Consider the following 12,890-nt stretch of genomic DNA (forward strand, 5'->3'; position numbering starts at 1 on the left):
AACAGAGTAGAGAGTCCAGAAATAAACCCAAAACTTTATGGTCAATTCATATTTAACAAAGGTGGCAAGAACATGCAATGGGGCAAAGACAGTCTATTCAATAAATGGTGTTGGGAAAATTGAACAGATTCATGCTAAAAAATAAAACTAGACCACCTTCTTATAGATGATGTATTATAGAATTATACACCTGAAACCTATATAATTTTATTAACCAATGTCACCCAATAAATTCAGGAAAAATAAAAAGAATAAAATTTTTTAAAACAACAAAAAAACCCACAAAGTGACCTATTTATTATTTGTAGAATCAAAATGACAATATGGTTTTCCCTGATCCTATGTATACCTTCTTCAAGGAGACTTTTAAAAAGATTTCATTTGATCTCATGAAACTTTTGATGATTTTGTCTGTTCCTATCAACACTGCATGATTTCAAATGCCAGTAATCATATTCAAGTTCCAAGTGAGCTCCCATGACTTCTGCATTCCAGCCCCCCGCACATACAATGCATGTTCTAATGCACTAGACTTGCACAGCTGCGTGTCTTGTAGGATCATGGTTATGGACTCCAAGGGCATTGTGCTGGTGGACTCGGAAAGCTTTTCTCTACTCTCATACCTCCAAAATGTCGATTGCTTTGTAATGCTTCTAGTCACCATGCATGTTCAAAACATCGCTGTACTCATGTGGAAAAGCCACTGTTACATTTTAGTGTCATCTGTCTCGTTGACTTCTGACAAAACGAAGTTGGGGTTGTCATAGCCTCTCTTCATCTTGGCTCTAGCATCTCTCTCATTATAAAGGCACATGGCACAGTGAGGGGTATCCACTTCCACTGTCTTACTAAAGTTATGGAAATCGACTCGGTACTTGCCTTCCTTGGTCTTGGATACTATGGGAGCGAAACGGTAGCCCCAAAGCACCTCTTCTGGGACATAAGATGTCCGGACTTGGCAGGTAGCGCTGGTTGATTCCACGGTGCCATCTAAAAACACCACTAATTCAAAGTCTTGCTGGGGAAGGGTTTCTGCTGCCATGTGGAAGAAGGGGCTATTGTGATCGATGATGTGGTAAATTGTCAGTGGGGAAATGAAGAATAAATTTTCATTCCCAGCGTCAACTACGAAGTTGATATTGGTCTGGTCCAAAATAATGGTCTCTCCCTCGGGAGTGACTGTGGTCTTCAGAAGCTTCCCATATATGTGACTGCCAATGAGGAGGCTCTTCCTAAGATTAGCCACTCGAATTAGGAGACAAAGCTTTCCACCCCGCTTACTGATCACCGCATTCTTACTGAAGGTAATGGTCTTCGCACGCTTTTTGGGTCTGGAGATCTTGGCTAAAATGGCACCACACATGAAGGAATTGATCATGACTCCAAGTATAGACTGGAAGATAAGCAGGAAAATGGCAGTGCCGCACTGCTCCGTCACACACCTGAATCCATACCCAATGGTCACTTGCGTTTCCAGAGAAAACAGAAAAGCCGAGGTCAGACCATTAATATTCTCCACACAAGGGGTGTGGTTGGCAAATGGATGGAACTCAGGGAGGTCTTTGTGAATATAGGCCACGGCGTACCACAGGAGGCCGAAGAGGAACCAGCTCCCCAGGAAGGCCGTGATGAAGATGGTCATCTTGTATCTCCACTTGAGGTCAAGCACGGTAGTCCAGATGTCCACAAAGAAGATCAGCCTCGTCTGTGCCTCCACGTTGCCAAACTCGATGTTGCACCTTCCGTCTTTGGAAACCAGCCTCGTTCTTCGCTGAGAATGCCCAAAAAAGCGAGTGACGAACCATTTCCGAAGATGTTTGAACATTCTTTCTGTCAACGCCTTGATCTGAAAACACATCAAAGAAAAACAAAACAAAACAAAATTATATTTGTAGCAGCAGTGACGTCGGTGACTCACATAAAGAGTTACTTATGTATGAAAAGACATTCCAAACGATCTGGAATCTGACCATTTGGGCAAGCTGACAAGTTCCTTCTGGATACCACAATCCTATTTTCAATAGAAACTTTCCACCAGAGACCATGTGGCTCAAACATAAAAGGGAAAATAATTCCAATAAGATAGAAATGGAAGGAACCTAAGAGGGTTCCTGACCTCCCTTGCACACAACCTTAAAAATGTTTGTAATAACCACCATCAAGAGCTGTACTATGACTTTCTGATATAATTCTTTTAAATGAGCTCTCCTTTTTAAAAAAATGTAAATGTAATGGTATGTTAAGCAAGAAGCTTGATGCACCATTTATACTTTTTGTGATATATAAAAATAAAAAACTATGAAAAATAACAGCTCATCAAATATACTGCCCAAACCACGTTGTATAGTGCTATTGGTACTTACACACCAAGAGGAACCCAGATTCAATTCAGTCCTCTCACACATTAAATGAAGGACTGGAGACTCAGAAAGTTTCAATGACGTAGTCAAAGTCAAAGTCACATATGTAATGAGTGACAGAATGACAACTAGAGCTTAAGGTCCCCTGCTTTCAGTCCAGAGCCTCTCCCATACCGCGTCTCAAGTATGACATTTTCTCTTCTAAACTTAAATTTCTCCAAAACATTTTAAGACAAGTATCAATCAACTTCCTTTTGGTTTTAATGCTCAACACTGTTTAGAACAAAGTTCCTCAGCATGGTGTGGTCCAGTCCTACCGCATCATCTCCGAAGTTTCCTCAGGGCATCTACAACCCTGTTTCCACTCCCTCTTTGTGGCGTGCCAAGATCCCCCCGAAAGTAGCAGGATGGTCACCATCAGTCAGTACCGCCCATGTCCTCCCCTGCTCCCGAGCTGCAGGAACACCGGGCTCCGGTGCACATAGTGATTCTGTCAGGGAAGCCCCACGTTTCATTCATCCCTCTTTCCCAGCTGCTAGCACACTCTATGTATTAGTATTGATTTTAAAAAAACATAAAGGGACTCATTCAGTCAATGAATTAAGCCCTTCAAATACAATCTGATCAATGGCCTCCTGTTGATGACATTATCTTGCCTCCCATTTTACAGCAGGGAGTGAGGGGATTTCCCCCTAAACAGCCAACAACGATGAGACCAAGGGGTCATACACATGAGCTTACCTTGTCCTCTAGGTGTGCCCCCCCACTCTAAGGTTACTCACCCCAGTTAGCAGTGTCTTCGTGGTATTTTTAATTAAATGCAAATGTGTTTCTAAAATAGATTTCAAAATCCCCCTTCAACAATGTGTTTATTCATACAAACTAGGAAGCGAAACCAACTTAGTGATAAACTTTAAACAAAACTGATATTCCACAGTTTCTTGCTTAAGGTCTTGAACCAGATCTTGAACCAAGCTCAAGAACTCAACACCGAGTAGAAGCGGCAGGAGAAAACCACAGCTGGGGTGATTTGAAATTCTGAGGACAGGTTCTAAAGATACATATATTTTAAAAAGCTACTAGGAGAGCAAACAGCAGTGCACACATTCGGAGGGGCCTGCCCCCACCCCACCCAACCCTCATTGACCTCAAGTCCTCAGAGAGCTTTCGGGGATGGTCCCAAGTTAGACTCATGGAGGGAGAAAGAGGGGCCTCGTTGCCCAGTCGCTCCCTTTCTCCACACACACCTCCTCTCCCCGTGCTGACAATCCCTCGGGTGTCCTCCCTTTCCCAGGTTCATGGAAGCGCACACTGTGTAAAAAGTTCTCCATAGAGTGGCCCTCACATAACATAGTAAATTCTAAAGCCAACAATGATCCATTGCACCCACATTCTCTTTGCCATGCATTATAATGCCAGAGATGGCTCCTAACCTGCCAACTTTCGAGGGCTTTTCCCCCCACTACTCTTCTCCTCCCGTCTCTCTTAAATTCATTTTGCTTTTGCAGATGAAGACTATTTCTGTCGTGTGAATAAGTAACCCCTGACTTATCTCTCAGGTAAGTGTGGGTGTCCATGCCTCTAGTACTAATAAAATATCATCAGCCTGGACTTGCAAAGAACTGAGACAAAGCCAGCCGGCTTCTGCTGCCTTCCCCAGATGGTTCGCACTTACCAGCATCCTAAACATGCCCCGGTCTGAAGCATCCATGGCTGCGAAAAGCAAGGACGTGGTGTTGGGAGCTGGTCTCTGTGTGCAGGCTGATTTCCTTTAGACCCAGCTTAATATAATTTAGTCTTTGGGTCAGTGGACTGATGCTAATTGGTATTAGCTTAAAACACTTCATTGAATAGTGGAGTTGTGTGGTTTAAACCAAGGCAATTGGTTGTTCTCAGACCAGGTCCCAACCCGGGGTATATATTTTATCTGTCCAACCCTCACATGGCTTGAATACCGTCATGCTAAGACATGACGAGCCACCGGCCGAGGTCCCTGGGCAGCCGACACGGGTTGTGTTCCGGCACTTCTCTCCTTTCCTTGCCACGCTCTGTGGCACTCCTGCTGTTTGCCCAAGGTCGTGCCTAATAACTTTCCACCAGAAACAATTAGTTACCATCAGTCTCCCAGCCTATTCTCTGAAACACGCGGAGATGCTGAGATTTCCAAGTGTTGACAAAGACACAGGGGAACATTTAGACATAGATGAGTACATATTTGTAAGATGAAAGTAAGATCACATAGTTGTAGGATGAAAGGAAGGTCACACCAGGAAGAAATCAGATACTGTGTTAATCTCGCTATACAACACTCCCTGTTATGTAAGACACTGAGATTTAAAGGCAGACTTTATTTTGGGATTTATGTGATAAAATCTGGCATTTAGCGAAGGTACTTTTCTCATGTACTGTTGATTTATTTATTCAAAGAGTGAGAAAAGTTATACCTAGAGAATGCAAGACTACAGGATAAATCCATCATTCACCCAGCACACCCTTTATCCACAGCACATATCCAGCTTTGCTTAGACAATGGCATTTAATCCAACCACAGACAGAGCCAATGTGCATTTTTGGAACAATCTGTTGATTTAAGATTGGCTCTGGTGTCTGGGTTATGTAACATGCACAGTTTTTAGGTTACTTTCTATTTAAATCAGTAAATCTTAATAACAAGCAAAAGGCTATATAGTAGCTAATATTTACCAAGGTATTCTTAGTGGCCAGCCAAAGCCAGTGAATTACTTAAGCATTATCGCTCTGTAAACCACCCATTCCCATAAAATGAACTTCTTGTAAGCTTTCCAAACATTGAGTGTATGCTGATTATGTAGGATTTCAGCAAACAGAGCTCTGTTCCTGTTCTCAGGGGGCTCCCAGTCGAGTAGGGAAGTGGGCTCAGTAAACGGGCATCTGCAATGTGCCTGGTTTGTCTAACACCCAAAAGAAAACCTTTTCCAGAAGATCTCTGTTAGATGGGTACCCATCCCCTGTGAAACCCCGGCAGCCGGCAAAACACTCATTGCCTCCTTGTGTGCAGAATGCATTTGTCTGTTACTCTCCGACACCGCTATGTCGACACCAGTGCGTGCTCCAGGCACCATGTGAGACACCAGGGGAGCCACCGTTTACCAAACGGACAGAGGCCTTGTCACCGTGAGGAAGCTTCCAGTCGAGGGTGGGGTGGGAGATGCCAGCCAGCGAGCTGAAAAACAGCCTGTGTGACAGTGGCCAGGAGAGGACACAGAGTGAGGGCTCTGGGGAGCAGCTCATCTCAGCGGCAGAGAAGTGCCATCCAGGCCAAAGACGGAAGGGGGCATTTAGAGGCACACTCAGTATGAACGCTATAAATGTGCTTTGATAGCTTAATTAATGTATGCATAAATGCAATGAGGTTGCTGTACTTATATGGCTCCCTATAGAGATATTTTTTAAAAGATTTTATTTATCTATTTTTAGAGAGAGGTGAACGGAGAGAAACAACAATGTGTGAGAGAAACACCAATATTGCCTCACACATGCCCCCAACTGGAGACCTGGCCTGCAACCCAGGCATGTGCCCTGAACAGGAATTCAACAGGCTGTTTTCCAGTTTATGGGATGATGCTCAATCCACTGGGCCACACCAGTCAGGGCATCCCTGCAGAGACATATGAGAAGAGACGTCCCTGTGCACATAGCACTAACGGCGGTGCACTGCTGTATCTGTGGCCCAGGCAGGGGCACCAGAAGAGGGAAAGCAGGAGCTGCAAGACACACCTGGCATGGAACAGCTAACGGTGCCAGGGACTCCACAAGCCAGGGCCACTGCACTGGGTGCTCAGTAGGCCACTTGAGGCCACTTGGTTGCAGAGCTAGAGAAAAAACTGGTAGAGAGGACAACAATCTAGATCCTTTTCCAAGACAAGTCATCACAACTCTAAGTCTGAAGTCTCTTCCATCTAACCACCCTTCAAATTCCTGCAAACAAACATATTTTCATCCTAAATCTCCTTTTCTCCATGAAAATGCACTCTTTATTGGCAGGCCACACCCATGTCAACCAAACCCACTTCATTCTAAGTGAGGTGTGTAGAGCGTATGCCCATTGATAATATTTAAAAACCCGTCCAGAGGCTGTTCTTTGGCAGGTATCTATGTGAGAACACGCTGCGGTATATCTGGGGTTTCCTCTAACACTTGACACACCGCCCCCATCTGTCCCCGCATGCTCAGCAGCCACTGTGTCAGAGACATAAGAGACGTTGCTGTGATTATCTCTTCTTTAGGATTTTAAAGGCTATCACCTCTCCATTTGGATGAAAATACACTTACTGCAGTCTGCCTTTTAGTCAAACCTCTCAAAGCCCATGCACAACCTTAGTTCCCTTCAGGAAGTTTCTGAGAGTTGGGACTTTATGTGAGAGTGTTATGGGGCCTGAGAGCAGAAGTCAGATGATTTCCTGTAGTCCCTTTGCAACAGTGGTGAAAAAGAAATTCAAGTTTGCATGAAAATGCACTGCTTTGTTTCAGATGAGTCCATTGAATCAGTCAACGCTTCTTGAGACCCTTACCATAGTGAGGCATGGAATTGGATCATGGGATAGGGTCTCGGGCTTCTTAACCAGTGTAATTGAGCAAACGTTCTATGTTTCTAGCATCTACCATGTGTTTGGTGGTAGACTAGGAAACCAAAGACATAACAGTCCCTGCTGTCAAGCTGCTCCCAGGGTAAGTAACTCAGTCACTGTAGCACAGAAGCTTCGCTGCCCTCAAAGGGTTGAGAACAGGGTTTTAAAGCAGCCATCAAAGAGGAGATCCAACAGGCTGGGTGTCAAGCTGGTACCTTTCAACACACCTTTGCTAGGAGCCCAAACAAGTGCACCTAAGGGGACTTCCTGCTTTCTGTGAAAACGGTCTCAAGCTACTAGAGGACAGCCACCCGGCTGGACCTGCAGACACCCCGAGCCCCGAGCAGCTTCACGTCATCTAGCTCCCCAAACTACCCTTCTCATATCGGAACTTACTGTGAACAGAAGGCATTGTTTCCCTTTAGTTCGGTAATTCTGAGGGAAGTTATTTCTGGTGTCTTTAGCACTATCAGGCAGCTCAGTTGGGGTCAGCATGGGTTCTAAATAGAACTTGGCAGGACCAGTGGAAACAATTTTTTTTTTGGCTGCATGGGCTTGTAAAGGGGCATCTGAGCCTCAGGACACTTCCAGGCTAGACTGCGGAATGCACTTCAGCAGCACCCCACCTTTGGGGTGGGTGTCTGCATGGGCCTTGTCCACCGTGAAGCCCAGGGTGGGAATGCCTCCAGGGCCTGGCTCCATCCAGGGAAGGAGTTTGGGAACCAGAGCCAGGGCATCACGAGGTCTGCTGGGGCCGGTGCCCGCCTCAGGCACGCCATGCTCTGCAGGTATCTCTGGAGCCAGCTGGTCCAGCAGCACTGTCTGAATACCAAAGAGCTGTGACACACACGGGGACCAAGAGAGGGTGGGAGACCTGGTCCAGGGCATTCACAGCACAGGTCCCGGCAGACCGGAAGGAACTCCAGCTTGAGTAAGCACAGACATGGACTTGAACCTCAGTTCTGTCACTTAATGGCCAAGTGACCTGAGAATCCAGGAGCCTTACTGGGCCTCAGTCTCCTCTCCTGTGAAATGGCTATATTTCCAAAGGTTGTAGTATGGTTTTTTAAACACTTTATTCACTTGTTTATTTATTGATCCTCACCTGAGGATATACTCATTGATTCTGGAGAGAGGAAGGGGAAGAGAGATTAAGAGAAAGAGAAACATCAGCCAGTTGCCTCCTGAACGCACCCCAATTTAGGGGACTAAACCCACAACCCAAGCAGTGCCCTGACCGGGAAGCGAACCTGTTACCCCTTGGTTTGCAGGATAACACTCTAACCAACTGAGCCACACCAGGGCAGTATGTTTTAAATGCAATTACATATGTGAAATTCCTAAAGCATAGTAATTATGCAATAAACTATAGCAACTGTTATTATTAATTCAGAAATTGAAGTTTGGGTAGCAGTTAACCAGGAGTCACTGACCCGGACCACTTAGTGCCTAGCATGCACAGTCCAGTGGGCTGTGCTGGAGACGACAGCCAAGGGAGGGAAAAGGCTTCCCAGAGAGAGTGACCAAGGCTCTGACAATCCGTCCGCATCTATGAACTATGCCGGCATCAGAGCCCATCCTCCCAACGTGGGATAGAAGACCTGGGGATGGCAAGCATGTTTTTATGAATGATTTGTCTACAATCAGGGCAGCCACCTTATCTTAGCGAGGTGAGAACAGGGAAGAGGGAGAGAATTATCTCTGGCAAGGCTGAACAGAGGCACGGTACGAGGGCCAATGTTGCTCTTCTCTTACCGTAGACGTCCACGAGGTTTTGCTGGCACCACCGACAATATGCAATGCCCACTGAAAAGGGGGAAACAGCCCCAGCACTGGGGAGCTGGCCGGGCCCTGAGGGCTAGGTCTTGGTGCTCTCCGGTTACACCCAATTTCACAGAACATCAGCATCAGACAAGGCCACTCCATAATCATGTCTGAACACACACAAAATGCGAACATGGTCCAAACCACAAAAACAAACAAATACCCCACATCCTGGCTGAAATGAGTGGACCACTGCATCTTCACCAGTAACAGCCACGGTTTCACACCAGTCTTCTCTCCTTCAAGATAATGAGATTTATTAACACACTCAATCATAGAATTACCCCTACTTCCTGACATCTAGCCCAGAGCCAAGTGTTGCTTCCTTCAATATTCCCCAAATCACCTAAAACCAGCCCAATCCTACTTAAGTGCTAGGACTCCCTCAGTGCGGTTTCCCAGGTTCCTCAAAGCCACTTCACAAGTCAACTGGTGAGAAGCAATTTCAGAAGTCACACACATATATACTTTGCACCTACATTTGCTTTTGTATCAGGATGTAAAGAATGAAGGAAAGCACCAAAGATAAATGCAAATAGTCATTAAAATTAGTTAAAAATTGCCCTGGCTGGTGTGGCTCAGTGGATTGAGCAAGGGCTGGGAACCAAAACATTGCAGGTTTGATTCCCAGTTGGGGCACATGCCTGGGTTGCAGGCCAGGTCCCCAGTTGGGGACACAAGAGAGGCAACCACACATTGGTGTTTCTCTCCCTCTCTTTCTCCTTCCCTTCCCCTCTGTCTGGAAATAAAGAATTAAAATCTTTTTTTAAAAAAGAGTTAAAACTTTAAGTTCAGGTCTTAAAATCTATCTAGTTGACTTATTTACCTGTGTCATTCGTCATCCTGAGATAATTACACTCTCACCTCAACCTGGCACCCCAACAGAAAGTGTCAGGAGACCTGCTGTCCCCACCAGTCCAGCCAGCCAGGGAGCTCATGGAGCTGGACTCAAGCAAGGCGTCTGCAGGGACTGGTAGCCAGCATGCATTTGCTGGGGAGTTAGAAAACTATGCTAGAAGCTGACCCTTAGATCCTAATTCTGTGTTGTTTTCAATGTTGTCTCCTTATGGCTCTTTATAATGATTTTTAAAAACATTTTATTTATTTATTTATTATGAAAGAAAGGGACAGAGAGGGAGGGAAGCATCCATGTGTAGTTGCCTCTTGCACACCCCCAGCTGGGGACCTGGCCCACAACCCAGGCATGTGTCCTGACTAGGAATTGAACCAGTGACTCCTTGGTTGTCAGGCCAGCACTCAATCCACTGAGCCACACCAGCCAGGGGTCTTTATAGGGATTTCTGAAGTATTTTGGAAAAGCTAGTGTGTCTCCTGCAAACAAGGATCAAAAGGGGGAGCTTCACCTCTGCTCTGACTCAGAGTTTAAAGAGACAGCAACATATGCCTGGGTGCAGGGCGAGGGCTGACAGCAGAGTGAGAGTGGTAGAGGCCAAGAGAAAGTTGCAGAGTTGGATCCACTTGGCCTCTGTTGTAGAGACTTTCTAAGAATTTTCCCTTCTAAACTGCAGGCATCCTGCACCAGACTGAGCCAGAGTTAAGGTAAGTGAAGGCAGAAGTGAAGATGCAGAGCTAAAAATAAGCAAAGAGAAAGACCACGACTGAGAAAGTCTCTGGAGAGGGGCAACACGGCAATGAAAACTGCCCTGGAGAGCTTCGGTATCCCACTCCCAGCGACAGGAGACTGGTGCATTCTGTGTGAACAGCGCCCCCTAGAGCACAGTGCAGATGGCATCTCCTGGAGTCTCCAAGGTGCATCAGACACAACTGCAGAATCTCTCATGTGCATTAACGTATTTAATTCTCACAACGACCCTAGGAGGTGGGGAACTGAGATTCAGAGAACTTAACCAATTTGCAGAAGGTCACAAAGCAGAAAGCCAAAAGAAGGAAAGATCTAGAAGAACATAGGTCAGCCCGAGGAGCCCTTGCTTTTAAGCCCTAAGGCATCCTTTAATAGTTAATAAACAATGCAGAGCGAAGGCAAACATTTACTCAGGGCCTACTTAGTATGCACCAGGAATAGCGATTTTCCATATATTTCCTTACTTAATGGAGAGATCTCATAAAAGAGCAAGAGCTGGCAAATATCAGATCTCTTTTAGATACTTTAGATACTGAACCTGAAAGGAGAGTGAGGGTCTAAATTAGTGGAGAGGGAACGGGTTTTTAGGGACAAGACAGAGAATGAGAGAAAGCACCAGAGAGAGAGAGAGAGAGAGAGAGAGAAGCCTGGCATGGCATGTGGAAGGGTGCAGGGCCCTTGGAGAGGGCACGGAATCAACTGCACTGGATGCAATGGTGCATGTTGGTGGAGAAGGGCCTTCTGATGCCAGGCAGAGTTCAGAAATGGTGAGGATGCTACAGCAAGTAGGAAGCAACCTAAGAGGCAGCTGATGATGTTCCATTGAGCACTGGACTTACAATGGAAGGTTGGAGGTTGTCCTGGCTTGAGCTTGTGGGATCAGCCTGAAGTTACAGGGATGTCATCTTCCATGTGGAGGCACCTGAGGATACGCACGGTGAGGTTGCTGCATCTTCTACAGTCGGAAGTTTGTCCTCATGAGGATGGCCACTATGGGAGGAGGAGAACTCCCTGCCACACCACCCAGTGCACAGGGAGTATCTGCCAGTGACGGCGAGCTGAGCCCTGTGGACTCACTGCTCTAGCAGAAGGCAGAGCACCCTGGCCTGGCGTCAGTCAGTTCAGCAATACTCATTGAGTGCAAAGGTCAAGCCTAGACAATCTACTGCAGCTTACAGAGACAAGAAGACACACACTGGCCCAGTCCTGCTTCACACCAACGGTAGAGACCTGGGCAGGTGGCTCAGCCCTCCTGACCCTGCCCTGCGTGCTCTTTCCCTCACCGGGAACTCCTGGTCCTCCACTCTCCCCAGCAGGCTGACCTCTTGGTTTCAACTTAAATGTGACTTCTCAGCAAGAAACTTAAATGTCAGTCCTTCAAGAGAACAGAGCTCCTAACCACCCCTCGCCCCATTTAAGTCAAGTTGCTCCCCCACTACAATATTATATCCTACCATTCCCTTTTTATTGGTAGGATGTACAGTGATTTTTAAGTAACAGACTTGCTTCTGTGCTGGTCTGGGAGCAGTAGCTCCATCCATCCCCTCCATGGCTCTACCTCCAGTGCCCGCCTAGCTGAGGGCCCGGCCCAGAGTAGGTGCTCAAGAAATATTTGTCAAAGACAGAAGTAAACACAGTGAAGGTGTGAATGCCTTAAAGTGCTTGATTTGCAGGAGGGGCTGTGGAGAGGGGAATGGAGCCACCACCCCACTCCCATGGTGGGACTCGGTCTCCGAGCACTCGGAGAGGGTGGAAAATCGGGGTATGGACACTTGCCCTATGTGGCCTTGTGGCCTTGTGGCCTCGGGCTCCTCACCCCCTAACCTGTATCTGGCTCTCTTGCAGCCTGGCTCATGCACTGGCTCGTTCATCAGGAAAGCACTGTGCACAGCAAGCCACTCGCCTCTGTCGGAAGAATGCAGGAGGTGACATTCCAAACTTCATGTGGGAGCAAGGCTCGGAGGGGCCTTTGGGAGCTGCTGGGCATGGAAACCCCTTCTCTTGGGTTTGGAATTGGCCAAGCTGCCTTTGCCAGGACTCAGATGGGGGTGACACAGCAAACATGGTTACTGTCAGAAGGGGGAGGACAGGTCCCTACAGAACCCTGGGTGACATTTCAGTCAGCCGGGCTGGGGAACAATGGGCCCCTTCCGAGCAGGAAGTGTACTGACAAAGGCGGGTTCTGCCTCCCGGGGATTCTGACTTTAACTCGAGTTCCTGGACCCTTAAGTGCACTCGGGCTGGACCCCCCATGGGTCACTGGTGAACTCCAGTGTCCGATGAGCTCAGGACTGCAAATTAATTTGACGCAATGCCCCAGAAGCTTTCCTAGTCTCGTGGCCTTTGTTTTCATTGATATTTGAAAACAACGCCATTGCACTGAAAATGTCATTGTATGTGTCTTGACATATAATCTTACACTGAAAGCAAAATGTGGAATATTCTCAGAAGATGATATGTCAACAGAAATTGCTTGCATACAGTGAGTCATATTGC

At 46.7% G+C, this 12,890-nt stretch overlaps 1 protein-coding gene across 2 annotated transcripts in view; it reads right to left on the reverse strand.

Annotated features, from left to right (window-relative positions):
• Positions 1-274: 274 nt before the first annotated feature.
• Positions 275-12,890, reverse strand: part of KCNJ1 (potassium inwardly rectifying channel subfamily J member 1) — a 28,175-nt gene continuing 15,559 nt past the window's right edge. Inside the window, exons 1-2 of one of the 2 annotated variants that reach the window (XM_028528522.2) lie at positions 4,036-4,286; positions 275-1,846 (exon numbers count right to left, since the gene is read on the reverse strand). In XM_028528522.2, the coding sequence (XP_028384323.1) occupies positions 707-1,846; positions 4,036-4,071 (1,176 nt within the window). In that variant the 5' untranslated portion in view covers positions 4,072-4,286 and the 3' untranslated portion in view covers positions 275-706. Of the gene's footprint in view, positions 1,847-4,035; positions 4,287-12,890 lie in introns of those variants that run through there. The other variant, XM_036013964.1, reaches the window with a different exon arrangement.

The sequence above is a fragment of the Phyllostomus discolor genome, chromosome 13 (assembly GCF_004126475.2).
Source record: "Phyllostomus discolor isolate MPI-MPIP mPhyDis1 chromosome 13, mPhyDis1.pri.v3, whole genome shotgun sequence".
In the NCBI taxonomy this organism is placed as follows: Eukaryota; Metazoa; Chordata; class Mammalia; order Chiroptera; family Phyllostomidae; genus Phyllostomus; species Phyllostomus discolor.